This window comes from Mustela nivalis, assembly GCF_964662115.1.
Source record: "Mustela nivalis genome assembly, chromosome: X".
Classification (NCBI taxonomy): Eukaryota; Metazoa; Chordata; class Mammalia; order Carnivora; family Mustelidae; genus Mustela; species Mustela nivalis.
In genome coordinates, this window is record NC_139040.1 from 107044644 (window position 1) to 107072445 (window position 27802).

General features: G+C 41.2%; 1 protein-coding gene across 1 annotated transcript in view; it reads left to right on the forward strand.

The window, feature by feature from the left end:
• The window catches only part of DMD (dystrophin), a 2004585-nt gene that overhangs the window by 1759350 nt on the left and 217433 nt on the right, over positions 1–27802 (forward strand). The window contains exon 58 of the mRNA XM_082716529.1: positions 12018–12096. Coding sequence (XP_082572655.1) covers positions 12018–12096 — 79 coding nt within the window. The remainder of the gene's footprint in view (positions 1–12017; positions 12097–27802) is intronic.

Below are 27802 nucleotides of genomic sequence, written 5' to 3' on the forward strand. Positions count from 1 at the left end.
CAAGATCCCAAAATGCAGTGGCTGATTATTCACAGTAGACATATTAAGTCAAGAAGCTTATTTTTTCTCTCTTTGCTAAGGCACAAAGCCTGGGGCTATATGCATTTTTATTACACTTTACTGTCTTGGTTTCACTTGAGGATTAAAAAGAAAGTCAAGGTACAGTGCACATATCCTGATGGATTTTAGGATTTCTTGCTTTAGTGAAAGGAAGAATCTCATAAAGTACTTCAGATTATTGCTCAAGGAAGTATACCTACTTCCGTGATGACCTAGAAATTCGATCTTTTGTTTCTCCTATAAAAGATCACACTGTATTTGGGAATGTTTTTCCCTGTAGTTTTCTATACCATGTAAAGCCACGTTGAAAAAAATAGCTTTTGGATTTGAAGTGAAAATACCTCCAATAGTTCAGGGAAGTCTTAGGACTGTCCAAGGAGCTTAGAAACCACCTTAGAGCTGGGGTGAAGGTTTGGCGGCGTGGCGGGGGAGGCTGGGGGTTGGTGGGAGTGAGAGAGTGCTCAGCCTGAGGAGTGTAAAGCGGCCCAGGCAGGCAGTGAGACTAGAGACAGGGAGTGAGGACCTGTCCAATTTAACTCCAGCTCTGACAAATCCATACCAAGAAACAATAGAAGGGCATTGCACCAGCCTCTGTGCTTTGTTAAAAAACACGAAGTGTACTTCCCTCTTTAGCTTGTGCCTTGTTTTGTGATATGCAAAGGAGGGAGAAGGACCGACTATTGCAAGACTTGGAAGTGCCCTAGATGAGATCTTCCGGTTTATTGATTTGTAACCAACGGACCTGATACTGGTTTGGCAGCTCTGCATCAGTGAGCCAAGAGAAAGGCTCTTTTCAGCGACCGGGAGGAGAGCTGGGAACTGGAAACAGGGGCTCCTGGCAGACAAGGTTCTCAGATATGTGGTCAAATTGACTGTGAAGGGAGCCAAGGTCAGGGAGCTTTGGAAATGCTGCAGGTAGTGTGGGTAGTAAGGAATGTGGATTTCCTTGGTTAAGGAGAGTTGTGTGCATGTTTGAGCAAATTTTCCCTGTTGACCATTATTATTAAGGTCACTAGTAGAACAAACTGAAAATCTACAAGAATGTCATTGCCCAAAATAGAAGAACTTCACCAGGAAACAGGAAAAAATGTGTAATTACTGGAGGTGTATCTTTTTTCATCTGTCTTCCTGATTTCATATTTCAGGATGAATCTGCTGGCAGCTATACAGGTTGTCTGTTTTTCACATGATACCAGTTCTGATATGATCCCTTGATAATTATTTCAAATTGCCACTCTGGTCCTTGGGAACACTCCCGTGTGCTAATACTAGGAGGGATAATTATGTAATTACCCTGTGAGCCTTCTGCTACTTGTGGCCCAAAATGCCCCTAGAAAGGAATGAGACAATGGCCTCGGGAAATTTCTGTGAGAATGATATCTTCCAAATGTGGAATAAATAGAAGCTCAGGAATAAGCAGCAGAGGCTGATATGCAAATGATTTAATGTAATGGCATTGCAAGGTGCGACCCACTTGACTTTACTTCCTGCTCCAGATCATGCCAGACATTAGGAAAGCTTTTAAAATGGAACCTATCTTTTTAAGATAAAATCGGCATCCAGTTACATCAGCCGAGCAGAGTAATTCAACTTTTATCTCTTTGAGACCAAAAAAAAAAAAAAAAAAAAAAAAAAAAAAGGCAGAATTAATGCTTCCTATGATCTCTTCCCTTCCCATCACATTTTTCCTCACAGTCTGTAGATGTAGCCAAAACAAAAGATTTTGACAAATGAAGCAGGAGAGGAGGCTGATTGCTGCTTTTCTAAACTAAAATTAATGATACCCTGAAGGTGCCTGGCTCTATGAAGTCAACTCAATGTTGATATAACCTGACTCCATTATCACCGAAAGAGGCAGTTGCATGAGCATGAGAACCAATAAACACTCCTCCGAGGTACGCGTGAGAAATCAGTGAGGGCAGAGCTGAAGGCTTAACAAAGGACCCAGGACTTGGCGTTTGTCGTTCCGTGCTTTCCAGTGGATGGAGGAGTCCATCAGAACAAGGGGAGGGCGCCTGGGTGGCTCAGTGGGTTAAAGCCTCTGCCTTCTGATCAGGTCATGATCTCAGGATCCTGGAATCGAGCTCTGCACCCGGCTCTCTCCTCAGCAGGGAACCTGCTTCCTCCTCTCCCTCTCTCTGCCTGCCTCTCTGCCTACTTGTGATCTCTGTTTGTCAAATAAATAAATAAAATCTTAAAAAAGAAGAAGAAGAAGAAGGAGAATCATACTCCCGGAGAAGCCATGGGCTATGTGGGAGAGGAAATATAGTATTTCCTCTATCCTTCTAGGTTCTTGGTGGAGACCTCCCATAATAAAAGACAGATGAAGGGCGCCTGGGTGGCTCAGTGGGTTAAGCCTCTGCCTTTGGCTCAGGTCATGATCTCAGGGTCTGGGATAGAGCTCCACAGGGCTCTCTGCCAGCAGGGAGGCTGTGTCCCCTTCTCTCTGCCTGGCTCTCTGCCTGCTTGTGATCTCTCTCTCTCTCTCTCTCTCTGTTCAAATAAATAAATAAAGTCTTAAAAAAAAAAAGACAGATGAGCAGGAGAGAGGCAAACAAGTTAAATAACATGTATACGAGGGAGAGACCAAGGAAAACTGAATAACTCGTGGAAATGGCCCCAGCTACCACCTCTAATACCACCTGCAGCTGAAGACAAAAGGGAGATGTTGGGGCCTAGGGATGGAATAGGTCAGGTAGGGGAGGCTGCCAGAAAAAGCACAGTAAACAAGGGTCAGGTTCTTATGCAGATTTCACTTTTGTTTTTTCCGTTGATAAGGCTTTCTAGAGATTTAGTCATTCTCTTTTTCCCAAGGCGGAGCTGGAGCCACCCTTAAAATGCAAATTTCCCTGATAAATGTAAATATCTCTTTAAAAAACTTAACTTCTGCCATTTTCAGGGCTTCCCCAGTGTCTGCCTGCAGTTTCAGAAAAACTAAGGAGCTTAAACAATTCTTATGCCAAAGAGTCATGTTTTGGGGGTGGCAAGTTCTGCGGCCCTTCAGCTGGCTCTAGGCTGGGTTCCGACTGACAGCACGCCTCACCTGTCCGGCAGAGGGGGACAGCCCTTTCATCTTAGTCACTGCTGGTTGTACAGAACCCCGCTGGGGAGGGCGAGTAGGAAGTGGAGAGGTGAATGGAGGAGAAAAAAAAGGGAAAACAGAGAATAAGAAATCAGAGATGAAGAAAGAAGGGAATCAACACAGAAATGTACAATAGAAGGGGCAAAAATGCTGTGAGAGAGGAACATAGAGAGAAGTGGATGAATGATGGTCTCAGATGGCACCTGTTAGCGTCCGTGCTATAAATCACCCAAAATCAGCTAATAATTATGTCCTCACTGTGAGCGCTCTGTTAGCACTGGTTGCTTCCCCATGATCTATTCTGAAGCCAATCACAAGAAACTCTTTTTAACTCAAAGGTGTCTCAATGTCAAGAAAACACATAAATAACCAGAAGGAAAAGAGAACTCAGCCGCTATCTTTGCATTCAACAAGCCTGGATGGTTCTGCCACAGAACTGTACCTATCAAAAGCTCTCATTCCAAATCTTGTCTCAGACCATTCTTTTCTTTTCTTTTTTCAGGCACAACTCTAAGTAAATCAGAGTTAGAACAATGGATTTTAACTGAAAAGGATTATAATTAGGAGTTTAACAGAAACTGTAATACATCTCAAGAGCTTCCAGGACAATGATTGAGCATGTATTTGTGGGTTTTACAAGTAAGGGTTTGGAAATAAGAATGAATTATGAAGGCCTCCCCAACACAGACACATGCCTACAGAAAACTGCAAAATTTCAGGGAAAAACCCTCATGAATAGACCACAGAGAGTCATTTGTGTACATGTGAGTGATTTATTCACTATCATCATGGCACAAGGCACAAGGAAACGGTTTTTGTTTTGTTTTTTGTTTGTTGTTTGTTGTGGTTTTTTTTTTTAACGGGCTCATTAGTGTAGGTGTGAAGTCTCGTTCTTGCATGCCTATGGATATTTAGTTAAGGTCTAGACAGACTGAAAGCCAGAAAATGGAAATGTACCTGGGAAAAGTTACATCTTTTCCCAAGACTGGGGTAAACACAATCGATGCATGACGCACCCATTAGAACGCTGGGATGCTCAGTAGAAATCACGTTGTTGAGCAGCGTCTTCCCACGTCAGCAGGACTCCTTGGCTCTTCTTAAACCTCCAGTGAAGATGAAAACATAAAAGTGATTAACAAGTCAAAAGAAAAAGCCCTTGAGAATTGAAAATAAAGTTAAGTAACATTTGCATTTAGATGAATTAACTTGAAATCATTTCTTGGAGCCCTAGTGTTATGATCTCTCCTTTTTCTTCTCTTTTTAATTTAAAGCAATTTGGGGAGAAAATGAAATAAGGATGTCATTCAGAACCCATGGTGGAATGGACTGAGCCTTGGGAAATAGTCAAAGCTGGGAATAGAACGTGTTATCATCAATTTAGTTGAATGACTTGGTGTTCATTCCTTATCCCCAAAATTTTGCTCTCTGATCTACCATAATCATACTGAGCATAGTGCCTGAAAGATAACAAGAACTTAAAAAGTCTTTTCATTCATCACGTTTATCAATTACTTATTGACCATCTCCCAGGTATTAGGCCCTGTGCTATACCATGAATAAGATAATGTATCTTCATGAGCAAGTAACTTGCATCCTAGTATCCTTTGAATGAATGAAGAAACATTTCTTAAAGGCATGAAAGAAGGAAAGTCTCTGCAAACAGTCTACTGCCTACAGAACTCATCTGAAATGAGAAAGCAAAGGTGAATAATATATAGTCCTCACAGCTCTCGAATATGATTGTTTAAAAATTTGAACAAAACAAATAGGAAGGAGATTTGGGCTCTTGCTTTGCCTTGCACATTATTACTATAAAATTTTTTGAGTCCAGTATTGTAGGACCAGTCATTCTAAATGATTTTCCCTTTTTTAAAAAAGATTTTATTTATTTATTTGACAGAGAGAAATCACAAGTAGGCAGAGAGAGAGGGGGAGGCAGGCTCCCTGCCAAGCAGAGAGCCTGATGCGGGGCTCTATCCCAGGACCCTGGGATCATGACCCCAGCGGAAGGCAGAGGCTTTAACCCACTGAGCCACCCAGGCGCCAGGACCCTGGGATCATGACTTGAGCCATAGGCAGAGGCTTTAACCCACTGAGCCACCCAGGCGCCCCAATGATTTTCTTTTTTAAACTTTGATCATCAAGAAGGAAGGAAAGAAAAGAGGGAGGAAGGGAGTTGTGGGAGAAGGGAGGTCTTTCCAAAAATTTTGCCGGGAATCACACAATAGGGAATTCTTCATGCAAAATGCAGTTGTTAGGGTGATACTTCTTGAATAAACTGTACATTAATTCATTCAACTAATAATTAGAATATCTGCTATGTGCAAGTACTGTGCTAGTCACCGGGGATATAGTAGGGAAAGAAAGATATGTCTCTATCCTCATGGAGCGTATTAAAAAAAAAAAAAAAAAAAAAAAGACCTTTTTTTTTTTTTTTACATCTTTTTGTGTTGTATATATTTTTTTAATTTTTTCAATTTATTTATTTTCAGAAAAACAGTATTCATTATTTTTTCACCACATCCAGTGCTCCATGCAATCCGTGCCCTCTCCAATACCCACCACCTGGTACCCCAACCTCCCACACCCCCACCCCTTCAAACCCCTCAGATTGTTTTTCAGAGTCCATAGTCTCTTGTGATTCCCCTCCCCTTCCAATTTACCCCAACTCCCTTCTCCTCTCTAACACCCCTTGTCCTCCATGATATTTGTTGTGCTCCACAAATAAGTGAAACCATATGATAATTGACTCTCTCTGCTTGACTTATTTCACCCAGCATAACCTCTTCCAGTCCCATCCATGTTGCTACAAAAGTTGGGTATTCATCCTTTCTGATAGAGGCATAATACTCCATAGTGTATATGGACCACATCTTCCTTATCCATTCGTCCGTTGAAGGGCCTCTTGGTTCTTTCCATAGTTTGGCCACCGTGGCCATTGTTGCTATAAACATTGTGGTACAGATGGCCCTTCTTTTACGACATCTGTATCCTTGGGGTAAATACCCAGGAGTGCAATTGCAGGGTCATAGGGAAGCTCTATTTTTAATTTCTTTTTTTTTTAAGATTTTATTTATTTATTTGACAGAGAGAGATCACAAGCAGGCAGAGAGGCAGGCAGAAAGAGAGGAGGAAGCAGGCTCCCTGCTGAGTAGAGAGCCTGATGTGGGGCTCGATCCCAGGACCCTGAGATCATGACCTGAGCCGAAGGCAGCGGCCCAACCACTGAGCCACCCAGGCGCCCCTCTATTTTTAATTTCTTGAGTAATCTCCACACTGTTCTCCAAAGAGGCTGCACCAACTTGCATTCCCACCAACAGTGTAAGAGGGTTCCCCTTTCTCCACATCCTCTCCAACACATGGGCAGAAGATATGAACAGACACTTCTCCAATCAAGACATATAAATGGCTATCAGACACATGAAAAAATGTTCATCATCATTAGCCCTCAGGGAGATTCAAATTAAAACCACATTAAGATATCACCTTACACCAGTTAGACTGGCCAAAATTAACAAAACAGGAAAAAAGACCTTTTTTAAAAATTTTCTCTGACATGCTTTTACTGAGGAATACTGCAAACTAGATTATGAGTACTCAAGGAGCATATGGCAGTTTTTTGCCCATCTGGGATAGTTCTAAAGAATAGACCTTTGTGTATCAATAGATAAGGATTCTTCCAGTTCTAAGCCTTCATGATCTATGATCTAATAGTGGAAACAGGATGTATGCTTCCCGAAAGATGTTATACTTGTATTTCTTTTTATAAAAGAAAACAGAGGTCGGGGCGCCTGTATGGCTCATTCAGTAGAGCAGCCAAATCTTCATTTCAGCTCAAGTCATGATCTCGGGGTCATGGGATAGAGCCCCATGTCTGGCTCCAGGCTCAGAGAGAGGTCTGAGTATTCTCTCTTTCCCTTTCCCTCTGCCCCTCACCCCCTCTAAAATAAAGAAATATTTTAGGAAGGAAGGAAGGAAAGAAAGAAAGAAACAAACAAACAAACAAACAAACAGAGGTGTTGCCTGTTCATTCAGAAGAAACTATCTCTTTGAAGAATCTAGTTCTACTCCTTTAGCTCCTCCTACCCTGCTCACCTTCTAATGCTCAGTCCCAACCCTTTTATTCTCACTTGCCTTTCCTGCCTTTAATGACAGACAAATTGCTCATCTCCAACTGGCTCTACTCAACACCTCCAGTTAAAATCTCATGGTTAGGTCAAACACATCATGTTCCATATGAATTCATCCAGCCATATGCCATCCCCCACTTTTGGGATTTCCATCAGCAGTATCCTTATCGTCCCAGTCTTCCACACTGCAAATACAGACGTTCTCTTGGTTTCTTCCAAAATGAAGTTCCAGCCCCCAAATTAATCAGTTCTTCCTTCTTTCAAAACACCTCCTTATCTGCACCTTCTCTCCCACTCCAGGCCACACAGTCTTTTTTTTTTTTTTTAAGATTTTATTTATTTATTTTGATAGATCACAAGTAGGCAGAGAGGCAGGCAGAGAGAGGGGGAAGCAGGCTCCCCGCCAAGCAGAGCCCGACGTGGGATCGATCTCAAGACCCTGATATCATTGGGGCACCTGGGTGGCTCAGTGGGTTAAAGCCTCTGCCTTTCACTCAGGTCATGATCCCAGGGTCCTGGGATCAAGCCCCGCATCGGGCTCTCTGCTCAGCGGGGAGCCTGCTTCCTCCTCTCTCTCTCTGCCTGCCTCTCTGCCTACTTGTAATCTCTGTCAAATAAATAAATAAAATCTTTTAAAATAAAAAAAAAAAAGACCCTGATATCATGACCTGAGCCACAGGCACTGGCTTAACCTGCTGATCCACCCAGGCGCCCCCAGGCCACATAGTCTTAATGCAACACATGTCACCCCACACCTGAGTGATAGCAACAGCCTCCGCCTGGTCTCACCTTCCAGTCCCTCTTGAATCTGTTTAAGGCCTCGCTGCCAGACTCAACTTCCTAAGCCCGAGCTGCTTATCAAATCATGGGTCCCTGTGCAGACGTCTTCCCTGGCTCCCTTGGCCTTGCCAGGGAAATCTTGAGTCTCCGAGTCTGAAATGCCTTGCTTTCAAACTCTGCTTCCAAGACACCTAGCTCACTGTGCCTCACTGTCTTCTGCAACAGCCATGTTTCATCCCAGGCCTTTCCTTGGCCTACCCCTCCCTCTTCCTCACCTCCAAACCTCTATGTGTCCCCAAACCAGAGACTGCTCCTATGTGTCTCATTCAGGTTGAACAGATACTTGTCAAATGAAAAGAGAATTAACCGAGTAAAAAAGGAATTCTGCCAGAATGCAAGGTGCCAGTGTATCAATTATGGCTTTTGCTCCCCAGTCTGTATAGAGGACTTGCAAATGGTTCAAAACACAGCCACTTAGAAAGGTCCAATGCATGGGGCTTATTGTTGCAGAAGATGATCAGATTTCATTTCCTTGCCTAATTGCTCACAGAATAAAGTGCCTTTGTTCTTAGGTAGCTACACTATAGCTACAGTAGGAAGCTACACTTCAAACTTTTCTCTTTCTGAAAACCATGTCTTTGTTTATTCACCCGTGCTTTCAATCCATGCAATACCTTTCTCCAAAGATAATCTGTGAACAGAAATATTGTATGCTTAATTCTTTAGTTTTTCTTTAAAGATTTTTATTTTTTTATTTGACAGAGAGAGATCACAAGTAGGCAGAGAGGCAGGCAGAGAGAGAGGGGGAAGCAGGCTCCTTGGTGAGCAGAGAGCCCGATGCGGGGCCTCGATCCCAGGACCCTGAGATCATGACCTGAGCAGAAGGCAGAGGCTTAACCCACTGAGCCACCCAGGCGCCCTCTTTAGTTATTCTAAGACTGTTGTTTCCTAAATTTTTCATTTCATTTCATGACACAGCTTTAATTTCAGTCTCTCTCATGCATTTTCTTAACTTTGAGTTATAGGGATGGGAATTCACTCCTGTCTCCTTTTCATTTCTTGATGATATTGGGTGAAGAGGGAAACTACCTCTGGAGGTCTCCTTAGTTAAGAAGAAAGCACCCCTCAGAGATGAGCGGTCTCCGATGGACTCAGATTTGTCTCCCCCTGGCAGCTCTGAAGCTACCGACATCACTGCCCAGGGGCAGGGCCTATGACATGGTCACATATTCCCCTTGGGATTTCTCTCTTAGGATGTGAAAACATCTCCGATGACTGTCCACGCCCCAGTGACCTCCTCATCCCATCTTCCCCACCCACAAAACGTTCACAATCATCTCTTGATTAATTTGTTCATGAAATGACCCATTCTGCATATAGAAACAATTACATATTCTAAACATTTATTTGCATGTGTTCTCTATAATCTTATGGCATCACCTTCTTTATGACCAGGAACTGACCTTGAAATATACCAATATACCAATGTCTAAACTTTCACAGTTGTGGACACCAGATTTGTTCTGCATTTAGTAAATGGAAAGGCCAGCTGCAGATTAAATATGGATAAAATACTTGCCTTTCAACTTTTATCCTTAAAATAGCAGTTAAGAGCATGAGCCAGAATGAATTTGAATCCTGGCTCTGCCAATTTACTATTTAAAGTTAGTCAAATGTTGTTGTTGTTGTTGATTTTTTAACCTCTCATGCTTCAGTTCCAACATCAGTGAAGTGGGCAGATACTATGAATTCTTACCACTGAGTTACTGTGAAAATTTAAATAAGTTAATTCATATTGCCATGAACAGAGTACTTAATAAATATTAACCATTTTGGGGGGACGCCTGGGTGTCACAGTTGGTTGAGCATCTGACTCTTCCTTTCCACTTAGGTCATGATCTCAGATGGAGCCCCACATCAGGCTCCACACTCAGCATGGAATCTGCTTGAGATTCTCTTCTCCCTCTCTCTCACTGCCCCTCCCCCCACTCATGCACACATTCTCTCTCAAATAAGTAAATATTAAAAACATATTAGCCATTTTTTGTCACATTTATTGCCTTGCCCTCAATAACCTATTCCTCTCCATATATTAATTATAAGGCAACATAACAGTAGTTGCTAGCATTCATTCAGTAATCACCGTATGAAAGAAAACAGGCCAAACACATCACGTGTCCTAGCCATTTCCCACAAAAATTCTGTGAGGTATGGCATATCATTGTCCCATTTTACAGATGAGGAAAGTTAACAATAGAACAATATACCCAGGGGCATGTAGAGTGTAGTCAGTATCAATACACATTCTGATTTATTCCCCCATATCTGTCTGTCTGTATCAGTCAGCCATACACATTAGTTTGTTCAACCAGTCATTAAACCTTTGTTCCACTTAGGGTGTTCAGGGTTCACGGCATCCTGCCAAAGGAAGCCCAGGGCAAGAGAGGTAAGCCCAGAATAGTCCCGACTATCAAGGAATCCACAGTGCATTGTGGAAGATACTCACGTCCATGGGACTCAAAGAGATGGTAGGATAGATGTGCTCCAAGTAGACACTGTGCTGTGAGGATGCTGAGGAAGCAAGCACTTCCAACCCTGGGGGACTCGAAAAGGGGGCATATAAATATAGGAACGACCTGAACTGGAAGAGGAGGGGGAGAAGAGCAGTCTAGAGAGGAGGAACAGCAAGAACAAGTCCTACAAGTGTTACACTGGATGGAATATAGCAGGACGGGCAGGTTGAGTTTGGTTGGTAACGCAGGGTCATACGACTGGGAAGGATGTCTGAAGTGTTCTTCATGCTTTCGTGAGTGTAACAGTGAGGCAAATCCCGCACTGTTTGGAACTCCACATGCTTTGCCAAATATTTGGTCCCAGCAAAGATGGGCAAGGCTTGGAGAAGGTAAAAAAGGAAGATTGTTCTCAATCTATGTCAGGCCTTTGACTGATAGTGCAAGGTCGGAGTCGGCTTTAGACCAGACTACCTGAGCCAGATTTCTGATACATTTAATACTCATTTTATCTCCAGGGAATTATCCACACCATAGGAGCAAACTCACTCCAAGTTTGCTGGCTCTGGGCAGGAACTGATCAACCCCTTTTTTAGCATGGGCTTTTCAGAACCAAATTAAGATCCAGATTTATGGAGCCTACAGACCTGGGGTCACCACTAATACCCGGCTGGCAGAATGCCAGATGGCAAAGTATACCATTTCACCCATAAAATTCTTCCTTTTTCCCCACCCAGAATGGAAATCACTAAGCTATCAGGATGGTGTCCATGTATTACAGAAAAACCTAATAGAGAAAAAAAAAGAGTGGTAATTTTTATCTCATGCCACCTAAAGATACACTTCGTACTAATTTTCAAGTCTCCTAAAAACTAAAATCTGAAAATTTCTTTGATCTCATTTTCTCCCCATAGCCTGTATTTAAGCCTTGCCTCCACTTCTTTCATACTTGAGTAAAAATCAACTATTGGTTACTTGTTAATTATCACTCAGTGATCCATCAATCATCAATAGGATTCCAAAATACATGAGTCCAAAACAACAGACTAAGACAAAACATATGCCTTTTCTGAGCTCCTTTAGCCATCATGTGGAACAGGGAATGACAACCTCCCTAACCTCTGCATGGAAGATTTAGAGTTTACATTTTTGATGGTGCTCATTGGAGTAGTAAGTAGTTCGTTTGTGTCTGCCAATGAGTAAGAGTGTGGGGGGAAAAAAATCTCATTATAACATGATCAAGAAAGCAAATCCTTTCTGTTTGGCCTTGGTTTGATAAAAATGTGTCTCAGAGGCCATCTATGGTAAGCGGATATTAAAACCGGTGTTATAAATTGTTGCTTTAGTGTTCCAGCTTTTGAGGCCCAAAAGATCTTACCGAAAAGGGTACATTGTTTTTAATTGCTCCTCATTATATGTGATGAGAGAACATCATTTCTCTCCTCTTCCTCCCAGGTGGCTGTTGAGGACCGCATCAGGCAGCTGCACGAAGCCCACAGGGACTTTGGGCCCGCGTCCCAGCACTTCCTTTCCAGTAAGTTGCTGTCACCTTTCATTGCATAATGTCTTCATTGCATCTTGGTAGCAAAGAATGAAGAGCCGAATTACAATCATCTCTGCCAAGTGCACTGGAGGCGTAAATCATCCTGAGATACAACTTGTGGGGGGGTGCGGAGAATCTAGAGGGTTGGGAGAGGAGGTCCGATTAGATCATTTTGTCTAGTCTTCAGCTAACGCATAGTTGTTTCCTGCAGTGTGTTCTCCAGTGCTAACTTTGGTAATATTTTTGAATCTTTAGTTCTGTTTATAGCGGTTCACTTCGTAAGCTGGTTATTAGGATACCGTGTAATTATGACGGGATCATTCAATATGTGTTACTGGGAATCTATAATTCTTTATCTCTACGTAATTCATTAAATACTTTCTGCCTCCAAGTTGGAAGCCCAGCCTGTTGGGTTTGCTCTCCCTAACTATTCTCACTGCTCTTTTATCCTTGACCAGTCTTCATTCTCTTTACTTAAGCTTTACTCCTTTATTGATTATATTTGTGTCACTAGTTATATTATTAACATATATTATTGATAAATATTACATATTTTATAATAAATACTGAAAGTAACAGCCTTAGGTAATGGATGGTTTACCATTGGAACATCCTATTAATATAACAGTACATATTAAATTGTCAAGCTCCTATTGTCCTCTGATTGATGTTATTAATTTCTACCACTCTTCCTTTGATTACAAAAGTGTAGATGTTGTGGGGTTTTTTCTATTTGAAAAGCCATATTTCTATCACATGGAGTTTAACATCTGCTAAAATTTTGGCATAGTTCTTGTCATACATGAGTATGTATGAGAGCCTAACCATCATTTTAAGGCAATTACTTTGCCTGGCAATGTTACAAATATGAACTCATTTAACCCTCATAGCATGCTCTGAGGTAGATGCTAGTATTATACCCATTCTAAAGATGGGGGAAATTGAGGCACACTCATACAGAGATTGACTGACAGCCATTATTCAAACCCAGGTTGGTTCCAGAGTCTGTTCTAGGCACAACACTGGACTGTCATTTAATTTATGTGTCTTTTTGACAGGAAGTAATTCTTTATGATTGCCCTTCACCCTCCTGCCACCTTCTTTTATTGTCATCTTATCATTCTTTCCTTTGTTTTCCATTTCCCATAGATTGAGAAAGAGATCTTTACTTGCTTTTCTTTTTTTAAGATTTATTTATTTGAGAAAGAAAGAGCACACATGCCCAGTAGGGAGGGACTGAGGGAGAGGGAGAGAGAATCTCAAAACAGGCTCCGTGCTGAGCGTGGAGCCTGACCCGGGGCTCGATCCCATGACCCTGTGATTGTAACCTGAGCCAAAACCAAGAGTCGGATGCTACTGCACCACCAAGGTGCCCCTTTGCTCACATTTTAAAGTATTTGACTAGATATGTTCATGTATCTCCAATTGGTTCTTGTCCTTTAAAACAAAAATGCCTAGAAGGCAATAGTCCTGTCTTTTTGTTATACATAGACAGTGTATTGAGTAAGAAATTGTCTTACGTTCTTGACTGGGTCTAACCTTACTAACCTAACGACAGCATGCAGTCGTTATTTGGACAGTATCGCACATGCTTAGGATGGGCAGAAAGGAGGGGCAGATGAAAGCTATGTACACAATCAAGTGGAATCACCGTTTCTAGGAGTACCTCTAGGATGATGATGAGGCCTGAGTATTTTGTCTTCTGTACTTATCCAAATGTCTGATCTGCTTAAGTCACCTTGGTGACTGCCACTCTATTGGATTTCATTGAGATTAAACGTGATAACATATTTGTAAGCAACTGAGAAGCCATAAACAAAAATATCACGCTTATGAATATTAATTACTCCTCAGATGCCAGGTGTATTCATTCATCCTTTATTCCGTCTGCCTGCCCCACCCAAATTCCCATGTCTTCCCCATTAAAACTTCTTTTCAGAAAATGATACGTTATTTAATCCAGGTGACAGGTAAAGTTTAATGTGTACTTCTCCTGTGCTATTTGCATTTTAATAGGGTGAAAAGCCGTAAGTCTGAGGAATGACTCTCTGTGGGTAGAACGTCAGCCATAATCTCTGACTTGTGAGGGAAGAACTCTGAAGGGCTAGGTGGAGCATCTTTACACCTTTTAAACAATATCACACCAGTGCCCACTTCCAGAAAGGTCAGGCTAATAGACACAGACGCTCAGAATGACACTCATATACCTGCTTAAATGGAGCCCGCCCTAGGAGTCACCAATTTCTTACTCATGTGCAATATCAATATATGCTTAGAAGCTTTGCTTGTGAATATCAAAAAATACTGGTTTGGTGTAAAGGATATTGGAAATAGGATGCAAGACTAAAGACTGAATGAAGACTATTTCTTTGTGTTGCCTTTTTAAAAAAATTACAGAGGTAATTAATATATGCCCCCCAAAGGAAATTTTAGAAAGCAGAGAGTACAGAGGGAAAAAATTACCCATAATCCCACCACTCAGAGAGAACCACCATAAAAAATGGACTTCATATACTTTTTGTCTTTCTCTCAGGGGTTGTGTGTATGCGTGTGTATTCAGATGCCCTTCTTTTAAATCAAACAGGAATAAAAACACATTACCATTTTATGACCTTCTTTTTTCCCTTAGAACTGTAATAAAAATATTTTTGTGTGTTTAAATATTCCTCTACAGAGTAATTTCTTAAATGGCTGGGTAGTATTCCCTTCTCGGGCTGTGCTGGATTTACCGAGACACTTCTGAATTACTCAATATTAAAGTCATTTCAAATCTTTCACTATTATATCCAACTTTGTGACTAACATCCTTTGTGCACCTTTACAAACATCTCCTATTCTTTCTACAAGAGAAATGCCTAAATGCAGAACTGCTCTGTTAAGGGATGTTTACCTTTGTATGGCTTTGATATGTACTGGCCTATGGACTGTCAGAGACCTGCTCCCGAAACTGGGTGCCCCATCAAACCCACATTTGAGGCAGGGTATCTCTGATGTCACTTACTTGCTGTTAAATTGTGTTCTGTGAAAGCAAAAGAATTATCCCCCCTCAAAAAAACAAAAATATGTTTGAAAAAAACACCACTAAGGCCATATTAAATGATTTTGAATTGACAGAATGTCGAGTACTTCACTTCCAGGTTACTAGGAATAATAATAGGATGATTTCTGAGGCTTAGAAATTACAAAGAGAAGTATATGTGAACCACTAACTGTCCCCCCAAACATGCTCACTGTCTCTCACTCCTTCTTCCTCTATTTCTCTCTCAATCTCTCTCTCTCACACGCACGCACACACACACACACACACACACACACACACACACACACATTCCCCTTTGAAAATTACATTACCAACTGTCTCTGTGTTTTTCTCAGTAGAGACAGGCAGGCTTTTACTAAATAAAAGTATTCACTGTTTTTTCTTGGTGGCCCAATCTCTACTTGTTAAAGAAGTTGTTCCTTTTATCTTAGATCTGAGAGAAATGAGAAGAGGAAAAACATTGTAAAATATGACCCTTATCCATTGCTAGACACTAGCTTACCTTTAATTCTAGCATTAGTTTTCTACCACTTTTTTTAAGATTTTGTTTTTAAGTAACCTCTACACCCAGTGTGCTTCTCAAACTCATGACCCAGAGATCAAGAGTCACACTCGCCATAGACTGAGCCAGACAGACACCCCAATATTCTACCACTTCTTTTTAAAAGATTTTATATATTTATTTATTTGAGAGAAAGAGGAGGAGGAGGAGGCAGAGAGGGGGAAGGAGAGGAAGAGGGAAAGAACCCCAAGCATATTTGCAGCTGAACACAGAGCCCACGACCAGGCTTGTCCCAGGGCTTGATCCCATGCCCCTGAGATAATGGCCTGAGCCAAAAATTAAAGTTAGCACTCAACTCCCTGAGCCACCCAGGAGCCCCTCTACCACTTGTAATTGACTTCAATAACTTAAACCAAGAAAATGGAGAAATTGGTAACAGTGTTATTTTTTAAAATCGTATAAATTAAATATATTGTGTTTATACACAATTTTGAATCACACTGCTAGGATTAATAAATGTATTTAAGTATATAGTAGGGGAGGGTGCCTGGATAGCTCAGTGGGTTAAGCGTCTGCCTTCGGCTCAGGTCATGGTCTCAGGGTCCTGGGATCGAGCCCTATGTCAGGCTCCTAGCTCAATGGGGAGTCTGCTTCTTCTTCACCCTCTGCTTCTCCCCCTCCTTGTGCTCTCTCTGTCTCAAATGAATGAGTAAAATCTTTTTTAGAAAGAATATATAGTAAGAAGGTATAGTGCCCATGTCTTCATATGTCAATGATCAAGATAGTACTTTCTTGAGTATTTACTGGAATAGTAGTCTGAAAATTGTCCATTTAAAATTATCTTCAAGAATTTATCCTCAAGAATTTAAAAGCTTTCTATTTTTAAAGGAGACTGAGATCTTTTTGTGTCAATTTTCTTGGTTCTCTGAGCTTCTAGTTTAAGTTTTAATTCACCAAGGATAACTATATATTTGAATAAAGGTAGAAACCCTTCTGTAAGAGTGAGAAGAACTTAGAGTTGCCTTAATGTTTTACCAGTTCTACAAAATCTTACATTTTGCAGCCACATGGATGGAGCTAGAGAGTATTATGCTAAGTGAAATAAGCCAGTCAGAGAAAGACAAATACCATACCACTTAAGAAACAAAACAGAAGAGGCTCCTGGGTGGCTCAGTGTGTTAAAGCCTCTGCTTTCGGCTCAGGTCATGATCAGAGTCCTGGGATTGAGTCCCACATCGGGCTCTCTGCTCAGCAGGGAGCCTGCTTTCCCCACTCTTTCTCTGCCTGCCTCTCTGCCTACTTGTGATATGTCAAATAAATAAATAAAATCTTTAAAAGAAAACAGAAGAGCAAAAGGGAGAAAAAAGAGAGAGAAAAGTGAACCAAGAAACATACTATTAACTCTAGGGATTAAGGAGGGCACTTGTGGTGAGCATGGGCTGATGTATGGAGGTGCTGAATCACTATATTGTACACCTGAAGCTACTTTAAAACTGTGTATTAACTAACTGGAATTTAAATAAAAATGTAAAATAATTTACCAGTTCTAGAATACCCCAAAGTAGCATTTTCCAACCATATTCCTCAGAACATTAATGTTCTATATGATGTTAATAACTCTTCCTTGAAAAAAATCACATTGGGGTCAATAAGATTGGAAAAACAGTAGCTTATAAAGGTAAGAAAGTTTCTTTTTTGTTGTTGAAATTGTTGCAGCTTTTACTCTACATGGAAATACTAAGAAGAAGATAAAGTCAGTAGCTCTTCTACGTACGTATGTGACTAGAGAAGTCTTTTTCAGGCATACCAATTAACTTCTCACTGAACGTGCCATGAAACAAAGTATAGGAATCTTTGCCCTAAAGTGGTATTTGCCAAATGGTTTAATGATGAGAACTTTCTGCTGAAGGTAGTAAGAACACGATCCAATTAAAAAGAAAATGAGTTATTTATAAGGCAGAAGGGTCAACTTTCTCTTTCCTGAGGTTTCTGGCTCCCACCCCCACCCCAGGAGTCCCCTATGCTATAGAATTTCCTAACTGGAGAGAGGCTTAAGGGAGCATCTATATGAGTTGTTTTCAAAGTACTCATTAGTGAATATGAAATCAATTTAATGACTTGCAACCAACAATTTTTTAATGGGATGGAAGGGATGAGAAAACATCAGAGTACATTTCACAAGCAACATTAAGTATTGTTTTGACATTTTGGTTTCAGTTAGGTGGGTGTGTGTGCACGTGCACATATGCATATATGTGTCCTACAACAGAAAGTGAAATGCTTTCCTTTTGTGGGTTGCAGTCCAAAAATTTTGAAAGGCACTGAATTATACCACCCCTACCTTTATTTTTACAGAAGACAGAATATGTGCAGAAAGATAAAATGACATCACCAAGGTCACACATGTGGTTGTGATAGATGTGGGACTGGAACCCAGTTTCTGAACTCACAAGCCAGGTATCACAAGGCCTTACCCATTGATAACAACACTGAAGCCCACAATCATCTAGTTCATCTGCAAATTTCTCTCTTCCATTTCTCTTGGCCTGGGCCATACCAAGTTGATTTACAGAGCCTGTATTTTCTCTGAACGCCTCTGGGTCAAGTGTTATCTCAGTTGGGATATTGGTTAAGATTATAGCCTTTGGAACTAAGCTGACAGGGTTCAAGTACTGGTCAGATACTCCATCTCCTTATCTTCATCTGTAAAATGGGGGTAATAGTAACATTTTATCAAATGTGAGACATAGTCCCTTGCCACAATTATAAAAGTCCTGAAATCAGAATGTATCTAATGTCCAATGAAGTTTTGAATTCAATAAAATACGGTAACATTGCCTCATAGGGTTATACTGAAGATCCAATAGTTACTGTATGTATGTATATATACACACACACACATACACTGTGTGTATATTTTATGTAAAATATATAGAACAGGGTCACCTAGGTTGCTCAGTCGGATGAGCAACCGATGCTTATCTCAGCTCAGGCTTTGATCTGAGGGTCATGAGTTCAAGCCCAGCACTGGGCTCCATGCTGAGTATTGGAGCCGACATAAAATATATGGAACAGTACCTGGCACATGGTGATATATAAGTGATTGCTATTATCATTGGTGTCGTTATCATTATCAACTTGACAGTATAAGTTTATATCTGCCTATTAGAGTCAAACTAGATGTGAAAGTATCATTCATTTTTTTTGTCTTTAATTATGTGTAACTAGTTCCTCTCCTTCCCAAAGATGTTTTTCATGAATCTAATCTGAAAGGGCAGAGTTTTTCACAGTATACAAACTCGATTGTTATTTGTACAACTAATGAATGGTTGAATAATTGATGAGCAGACCCTAATCTCTGCTAGGACAGGATGGGTTTATATTCTCCAGCATCTAACATGGTAACTGTACTTGGTAGATGTTCAGTGAAATCATTTACAGAGTGAATTATGTTTTATATCCAAAAGAAGAAGTAAATTTCCTCCTGACATTGCTAATACACAGTGGCATGAGATTTAGCATAGTGACTATCACATAGTAGACACTCAATAAATAATGTGACCTTTTGTGTTGCCTCTGAGCAAGGACTAATAACATTCAGAACTTGACATGGTTCTTTTCATAAAACTCTCCTGTGCTGTACATTAAGGAAAAAAATCAGACTTCACAATTACAGTATGATCACAACTCTATTAGAAAATAAAAACAACAGAAGGGGACACCTGACAACAAGACTGGAAAACCATCAGAATGCAAAGAGCTATTGCATTTTTTTTAACTTTTGAAGTTTTTTAATAATAAATGTATATTAATTTGATAAAGGAAAAGAACAATAATAGGATTTTTATTCTCTAGCTTTTGACCCACTGACCTCTTATAGTCTTACTCTCTGTTGATGGCTATGGAACTCTAGGACAAATTTTCTTTTTACTGTTTGTTCTGAATTTAAAAGCTGTGAGTTTCATTGAGTGATCTTCTTGTTCTCAGATTATGAGACACTGTAAAAAGAAAGAATTGATCAGTTGTTTCCTGCAGGCTTTATCCTCTTAAGTGCCTTAATCAAATCCCTGGTTAACTCTTTGTCTCCTTAAAACAATCCAAGCCTTTACAGTTTCCCCTTGCTACATCAGACTAAAAATTTGTTTCCATTTTGAGAATTACCAAACCTTCATCCCTGTATCCCCACACCCCACAGCTTCCTCCCACTCACACACTTAATAAAGAAGATGGGGGGAAAAACTTTAAGCACATCTAATAATTGCTGACATTTCGCTTAACAGTGCTCCAATCTATTCTACCATTGTCCTCAGGGGATGGATGAATTTGAAATACAAGTAGGCCAATAATTTAAAGCTTCAAAGAGTCTTAAGGAAGCCATTGTGATAAGTCAGGGAGAAGCTTGCAGCTACATTGTGAGATGATTTTCAACCTAAAGCTTCCTTATCAGGGAAAAATCTCAGGGCAAAATAATTTGGGCCAATTTCTTCAGCAGTCACATGCTGTCGCAAGTGTTGGGAATTTGAGACAAATGCCTTGTAACTTACCAGGGATGCTGGTAACAGCTCCATAAGTTCAAAGGTAGCCTTCCAGAGGCCCACAAGAAGCAGTCACAGTGATAATAATTAAACTCTTTTCTTAAAACCAATTTCTGTGGCCATTTCTCCTTGAGCTCAAATTTATATTCTTTACAAAGACCTAAATTCATTTGCTTCAGAGTAAGCTCAGTAACAAAGTTTTGCATCTTCTGCCCTCTGTATCCATTTATTTGGACATATGAGAAAGCTTTGGAAAGTTCTCTGTTTCTTCTATGGGAATTTGTATACTGGAGCTGGCTTGTACTGGCGTGGAAGAGCCAGTTGTTAAATACATAGCAATTGTGAGCTGGTTGTTAAAGTGACCTTTGGTAGCTTGAAATCAGCCATAGTGTGACTACAGACCCCACCAAAATTGGCAAATATGGCAAATCAAGACTTGTTTTCTTTTTGGTGTGTGTGTGTGTGTGTGTGTGTGTGTGTGTGTGTATAGCTGGTTTACCAGCACGCCACCAAATCAGTATTATTCCAATTACCCAAAGTCATGGAGACAAAGCTCAAGATCCAAATATATATCTGCCTTGAGTTAGGATGACCACTGGTCCTGGTGTGTCTGTCTGGGATGTTCTTGGTTCGAACAGTGAGATTCCTACACCTCCGGAAATCTCAGTGCTGAATGTATAGGGATGGTTGGTCACCACAGCCTTAAGTCATGTTTCATGGAAATAGATTCTTGTACAAGTAATTTGCCTCAACAGCAGCTCATGGGTAAAGTGGAGTGAGAGAGAGGGAGGATGTGGTGGGGATTATGCTGGTGATGGAGTCAAGCTAAGCAAGGCAGTAGAGACGAATGTTGGCCTGACCCCTCTAGGGCACTCTGGAACACACAGCGTGCCACAGAGTTGGCCTCATTTTGAAGGAAGGGAGCTGAGTCTTTGTTTCCCCCTGTCAGTCAGGCATTGGCTGTGGATTTCTGGAGAGCAGGGGACAACAGTTCCCATTTCACTGAGGAAGGTTTTCTGAAGCTGAGCCCAATGGACGTGTAGCAATCAACACTCATGGCAGCTGGGGATGGGTTCCTCAGCAGGGAAAGAGTTCTAAGGGGAACACCAACAGCATCAACATCTCCCAGACTGGATGAAACTACTGTGCTACCCCATGCATAATCTGACGGTGGAGGCCAATAGTGACATTCAGCTTGATCACAACCACTGTTCCGCCACATACCTTCCTGGAGATTAGTCTGGTGACATGGCAGAAACTAAACAAATGGTTGTTTCTTTCTTGTTTTCCTCATCGTGATGGATTTCTCTGGGCCTCAAGGGGACCTAGGACACTGAGCAGCACCACAGCGCTGAGCCAGTGTCATGATACATGGGCACTATTTTAGCGGAATGCTGGCTCTGAAAGGTATATTTTTACACTCTCCAGAAGATGAAGGCATTTGTGAGTTTGGCCTAAGGTAACATTTTGTCATCTGTCCCAAAATACAAAGCTTTGCACAACAGAAATGGTGGAATCACATCCCTGTGGGCAAAAATCATTACTTTAGTTTTTCCATTTGGATGTTTTCCATTTTCAGAACACAACCAGCTTGGGATTACAAAATACTTTTTGGTGAGAACTTTGAGGTGAGAATAAAGGCATTTTGTTCTTTTGTAGACTTACATAAACTGTTGCTAATTTAAAAACCATTCTCTTGGGGAGCCTAGGTGGCTCGGTCAGTTGAGCATTTACCTTCAACTCAGGTCATGATCCCGGAGTCCTGGGATCAAACCCTGCACTGGGCTCCCTGCTCAGTGAGACGCCTGCTTCTCCCTCCCCCTATCCCTCTGCCCCAGCCCAGCACATGCTTGCTCACTCACTCTCTCTGTCTCAAATAAATGAATGGAATCTTTAAAAAATAAAATAAAATAAAATAAAATAAAATAAAATAAAATAAAATAAAAACCATTTTCTTGAGGGGTGCCTGGGTGCCTCAGTCAGTTAAGCATCTGACCCTTGATCTTGGCTCAGGTCATGATCTCAGATCCTGAGATCAAGCCCTGGGTCGGGTTCCATGCTGAGCATGGAGCCTACTTAAAATTCTCTCCCTCTCTCTCTATCTCTCCCTTGTCCCTCTCTAGAAAAATAATTCTCTTGAATTTTTAAATATACTTTTTAAAAATATTTTATTTATTTATTTGACAGAGAGCGATCACAAGCAGGTAGAGAGACAGAGAGAGGGGGAAGCAGGCTCCCTGCTGAGCAGAGAGCCCAATGTGGAGCTCGATCGCAGGACCCTGGGATCATGACCCAAGCCGAAGGCAGAGGCTTTAACCCACTGGGCCACCCAGGCGCCCCTAAATATACTTTTAGATATCAACAGTAATAGTCTTCTTGATTTCAGTCTACTGCAGATGAGCTTTGTGTCCTTTGAACTGTAAGGAATGGGGATAGACTTAGGTGATGAGGGGGACCCCTGGAAACATAAGGGAGGATAGGGAATGGCAATCTCTATGAAGCGTGTTTGCTTCTCTCCTGATGTGCTTTACTGCTGTAGACTCAAACTACCAGAGTATCATAGTTTCCCTCTCCCATCACCTCTCCACCTTGTCCTTATAGTTTCAACTGCCTTGTGACTTCCATTTTCTTCTTTAGCCCTCTAACTTTTTTTTAACGTTCCTACTTTCGACCATCTAAATTTCTCTATATGTTGCAATCAAACTCTCCAAGAAAGAGCATCTGATTGGGTCATGTATATACAATCTGTTTATATTGAAACCAGGCTTTCTTGACTGAGTGACTAGACAGTTCTTTTTTGAGAAGACTGTGCTGTGTGCTATAGGATATTTAACAACATCCCTGACCTTCCCCCACTCCATGCCAGTAGTACCCTCCCTCCCAGTTGTGACTACCAGAAATGTCTCTGGATGCCTTCTTTTAGAAGTCAAAATTGTCCCTGGCTGAGAAGCACTTCTGTATACCTGACTCCTGGACGATGTGTGGCCATGGTAGTTGGGTCACATGGAACACTTAAGTAGAATGGCCTGTGCGTGAGGAGTCATTTGAGCCTACTTTTTTACAACTCCCCGGTCCCATGCAGTGAAGAGGAGTGTCCTCAACAGACAACTTTCAGCTATCTGCCCTTTGGGGACTTGCTTCAGCTGACTCCCCCAAGCTCACACCCCTTCAAAGGGTAGCTCCCAATGGTTGCAGTAGGATAAAGACCTGGCCATTTTGGCCTAATGCAGGAGAATTCTAACATTCTACTTCAGGAGCTACAGTGGGATTCACTGAGACTGTCACTGGGCCTGCATCCTAGCTTGACTTCTCTTGGTCACCATTCCTGCTTCCTTCTTCTCTCCTCCATAGGTGTTGATCACAAGGGCATACCTTCCTAAATACCCTGCTCTTTAAACATTGTCTCAGAGTCTGTTACCTGGGGAACCCCATCTGTGAGAAGACAATGTAACTGACAGGCATTTCAAAGCATCTGAGGAAAAGGCATTGTAATGGGCTCATTCTTATCACTGGGTGATTAGATGTACTCTTGCTTTTATTATGAGGTTGATGATTTTGTCCAATGTATGTAGTGATGATCATTATTTAAGACATCTGACCCTGTGACCTCCATTAATGAGTAAGGACTTTGAGGACAGCATGAGATTACGTCAGCCTCTTGCCTTATACCTTATGTCCAGCAGCACACATACCAATAACAGACAAGAGTTAGAACGAAGGATAGTCAATAAAATAGATCATAAAAGGAAATGGGTTGGAGTGTGAGCAGCAAAAGGGTAAAGGGCATGCATTCCTTTTTCCTTTTTAATGTCACTCATCCAACATCTTAGAGATAAGTACAGGATATGCCTTGACTGAATGACTAACTGGGCATGCTGAAGATTATTCCCTCTCTAATACAATAGGAAATAACAGAGTCTAGTGCCTAGTCTAATGTCTTGGAAAAATTATGACCATCACTATATTTTCAGCCAGCTAAGACTTGATTCATTCTGTCATTCAACTAGTCCATTCAATGACCAGTATAGGTCAGACTCTGTTCTAAGTACTGGGGAAACTGCAGCCAATGAAAGAAAAGTCCTCTCTCAGAGAGCTTCAATTGTAATAGGAGAAGGCAGTCAGGTCATAATAACTTTGACAGAGAAGAATAAAGCAGGCTAGAGGTGATAGGGGAAGGGAACTTTTTAAAATGGGGTGGTCATGTGGGTGTCATCTGAGTAGGGAAGTGAGAGAACAAGCCAGGCAGATACAGAGGGTTCCAGGTAGAGGAAACAGTAAATGTCAAAGACCCTGAGATACGGAGTAAGCTTATTGGGGTTTGGGAAACAACAAGGAGTTCAGTAGGACTGAATCTGAGGAAGTAAGATGGTGAAGGGTAAGGAGGTCAGTGAACAACCAAGAGCCAGGCCAAGTCAGGTCTTGTCAACTGTTGTTCAAAACCTTTGAAATTTCTTCCTAAGAAGGGAAGACATAGGAGGGTTCTGAGCTAAGAAGTGACCCAATCCGATTTACTATGGCTGTAGCCTTCCTTCCTATATTTATTAACAAACACTAAGCATTTGGAATAGGAAGATGAGAAAGACTGAATTCTGGCTTGGGGATGCTCAAATTCTAAACAGAAGAGAAAGACTTATTTAAATAACAACAACAACAACAAAAACGTGACCTATGGTTGTGATAAATAGGAATGGTAAGAGTAGAGTGGAAGGAGGAAATTAATTCCACAGGAAGAGAAATGAGATATTCTTTATAGACTAGTAAATGAGGTTCCTGAGTCCAATTTCCATGGAGGGGAGTGCTTCCCACACAGTACCAAGGAATTCTCACATACCAGCAGGTTCAACTCAGTTCTGACCCCATTCACCTATAGATAGCATCAGATCACACAGGTTAAGGGTAAAGACCTATAAGACTGCCCCCCCCACACCCTACACACTTCAGATGACAGTTGTAAGCCTGGCTTTTACCAGTGCTTCTCACCAGCCAACTATAGATGGGAGGTTTCCACAACCTCCTCCTTGGACTTCACACACAGTCACAAATCCAGATTGTTTCCAGTACTTCTTCTGACCCACTGGCTATAAACCAGATGTTCCTCCTCAGGTTTGATTAATTTGCTAGAGCTGTTCCCAGAATTCAGAGAAACATTTTACATCCAAGATCACAGGTTTATGATAAAGGGATAGAACTCAGGAACATCCAAATGAAAGAGATTCATGGGGCGAGGTATGTGAGAAGGGTGTGCAGCTGCCATGACCTCTCTAGGAACACCACTCCCCCCCCACACTTCCATGTGTTCACCAACACAAAAGCTCTCCAGACCCTGGCCTTTTGAGTTTTTATGGCGGCTTCATTGCATACTAATGATGGACTGAATCTTTGGCTATTGGATTCAACCCCAGCTTCCCTCCTCTCCAGCCTCCCCAGGTCTGGGGAAGGGATGGAGACTAGAAGTTCTAACCCTCTAAAGACAGGTTATATCTCTGGTGACAAGGTTCCATCTTGCCCTTCCAAAAGTCGCTTCATGAACATAATAAAACTCACCTTTATCACTCTTCACCCAGAAAATTCCAAGAGTCTTGGGAACTGTGAGTCAGCAACTGCAGACAAAGACCAAGTATATATCTCTTACAAAATATATCACAACTAGTATGAATGCACATTGTCTCTGAGGCTATGTATAAATCCAAGGTAGAGAGTAATTTCATTTGAGAGGAATTGAGCAAAGAAGGCTTCTCATAGTTTGGCCCTTGATTTCTTTCACTTAGCAAGGTTCACAGGATATATTCTGATTTGATGAATATCCCCCTTTCCAATTTTACATGTAGCCTCCTTATAGCCCTTTTGTCCAGAAAAGGGATTTCTTATGTATGTATAATGAATATAAATATAGGTCTTAGAGAGTGCTAATGTTTTAATGAGCTAGAAATAGGCAGACGAGAGAGAATAATTGAAGGATTAGTCAACATGGGGACAATTTGACTTGGAAAGAGAAAATCTGAGCAGGAAATGTCTAGGAAAAAAAATTAGAAAAGGAATGGAATGAGCTCATTTGCAATGTGAGTTAAGGACAAAGGGATTTATTCTCAAAAGGTAAAAAGTGAGAGTTTGTATTGTAGAACTTAATCTAGGCCAGCTATCAAGGGAAAGAGACTGATTCAAAAGCCTTGGTCCAGGAGGTCTGGAGCAGATATATCTATTAAAGGTTGCAAGGGAAGAGGAAAAGTTTTGAACCAAATCTTCTGGTATTTCTGGAGCCCAACACAAAAACTCACCAGAACCCTTGCTATCTTAGGGAAAAAATAAAGTACAACAAGGCTTCGGTCTTAAAGAGGTCAAATCAGTCCTCTCCTGTGAAAAAGCCACACTAATTTAAATAGAAAAAAAAAGATAGTAACTTTGGTCATGTGAAATTTAATTTAAAAATCAGAACTAAAAATAGACATTGAAATGAAAATGTCTTGTTCTAAGTCTTTCTGAAAATACTTAGCTGTTTGTTTTGAATTCCTAAGCAATATTCATATAAAATGGTCAAACACCATTGACTCTCATAGTTGCCACCAGCATCAGAATGCCAAAAGAAAGATATGTCTCCTCTCACGTTTAACTACTCTGAAAACTGCATAATTTTTTGAAGAGACAGGAAATGGTGGCAGAAGGAGAAAGAGGAATTGTTTACTGGAGTCTTTTGCCTATGTCTGTGCTCATTGTGTACCAGTCACTTTAACTCTAGAATCATAGAGTATCATTTGGCTGGTTTCCCTAGGATTCTTCACACTGGCAGTAAGTTAGTTAATGAAATATCCCGATGACTCACCACATGAATGATGATGATGATGATAGTGGGGGTAGGAATAGGAATACAAAAAATATGGCGCACTTTGTTCTCTTAACACTGAGGAAGCATTTTCCATGCTTTAGCCTACGTCTTCATAGCAGCCCTGTAAAATAAGGAGTAAGACCATCTCTCAGAATAGAAAACAGACTGGGGAAGTTTAATGACACATTCAAGTTTACACTTGTAATCATTACAGATGATCAGCTTCAGAGAAAGGGTTCTAGGAATTAGAAAGTGGCAACCCACAAGTCTCAACTACAAAGATGAAAGTGGGTAATCCCCATTGATCCTTGGATGACAGCAGAGAATGTGGCAAGTAACAAATCTGGGAGACTGCTGCTTGGGAGTATTTTTCTTTTCTTTCACCCCTTTCATGTTTTTTGACCCCTCTCTCTCTCTGCCTACCCTCCTCTTTCTCACGCTCGCTCTCTTCCTCCCTTCCTCCTATATGAGAATAGAAAGTTTCTGTTCTCACGTGTTTAGGTCTACAAGCTAACTGTAGTTCAGATGATCTAGATAAAGTTTGGGAAGCTCTGTTTGCAGGTTATAGGTTGGAGGTTGGCTGGGTTTGGCTCTAAGCTGCTAGTTTCATTCAGGTTGTTTCTAAATATGTTAGACTTCAAGGCCCACGCTGAAGAATCAGAGGCCACCTGGGGCATGTGTTCCTGGCAGATTACCAGGGCACTAGAGTACAAGCCTCTGTTCCTATCATGTCTGCTAAAGCCCCATTGGCCAAAGCAAGTCACATGGCCAAGCCCAAGGTCATGGGGCTGGGAATGGTA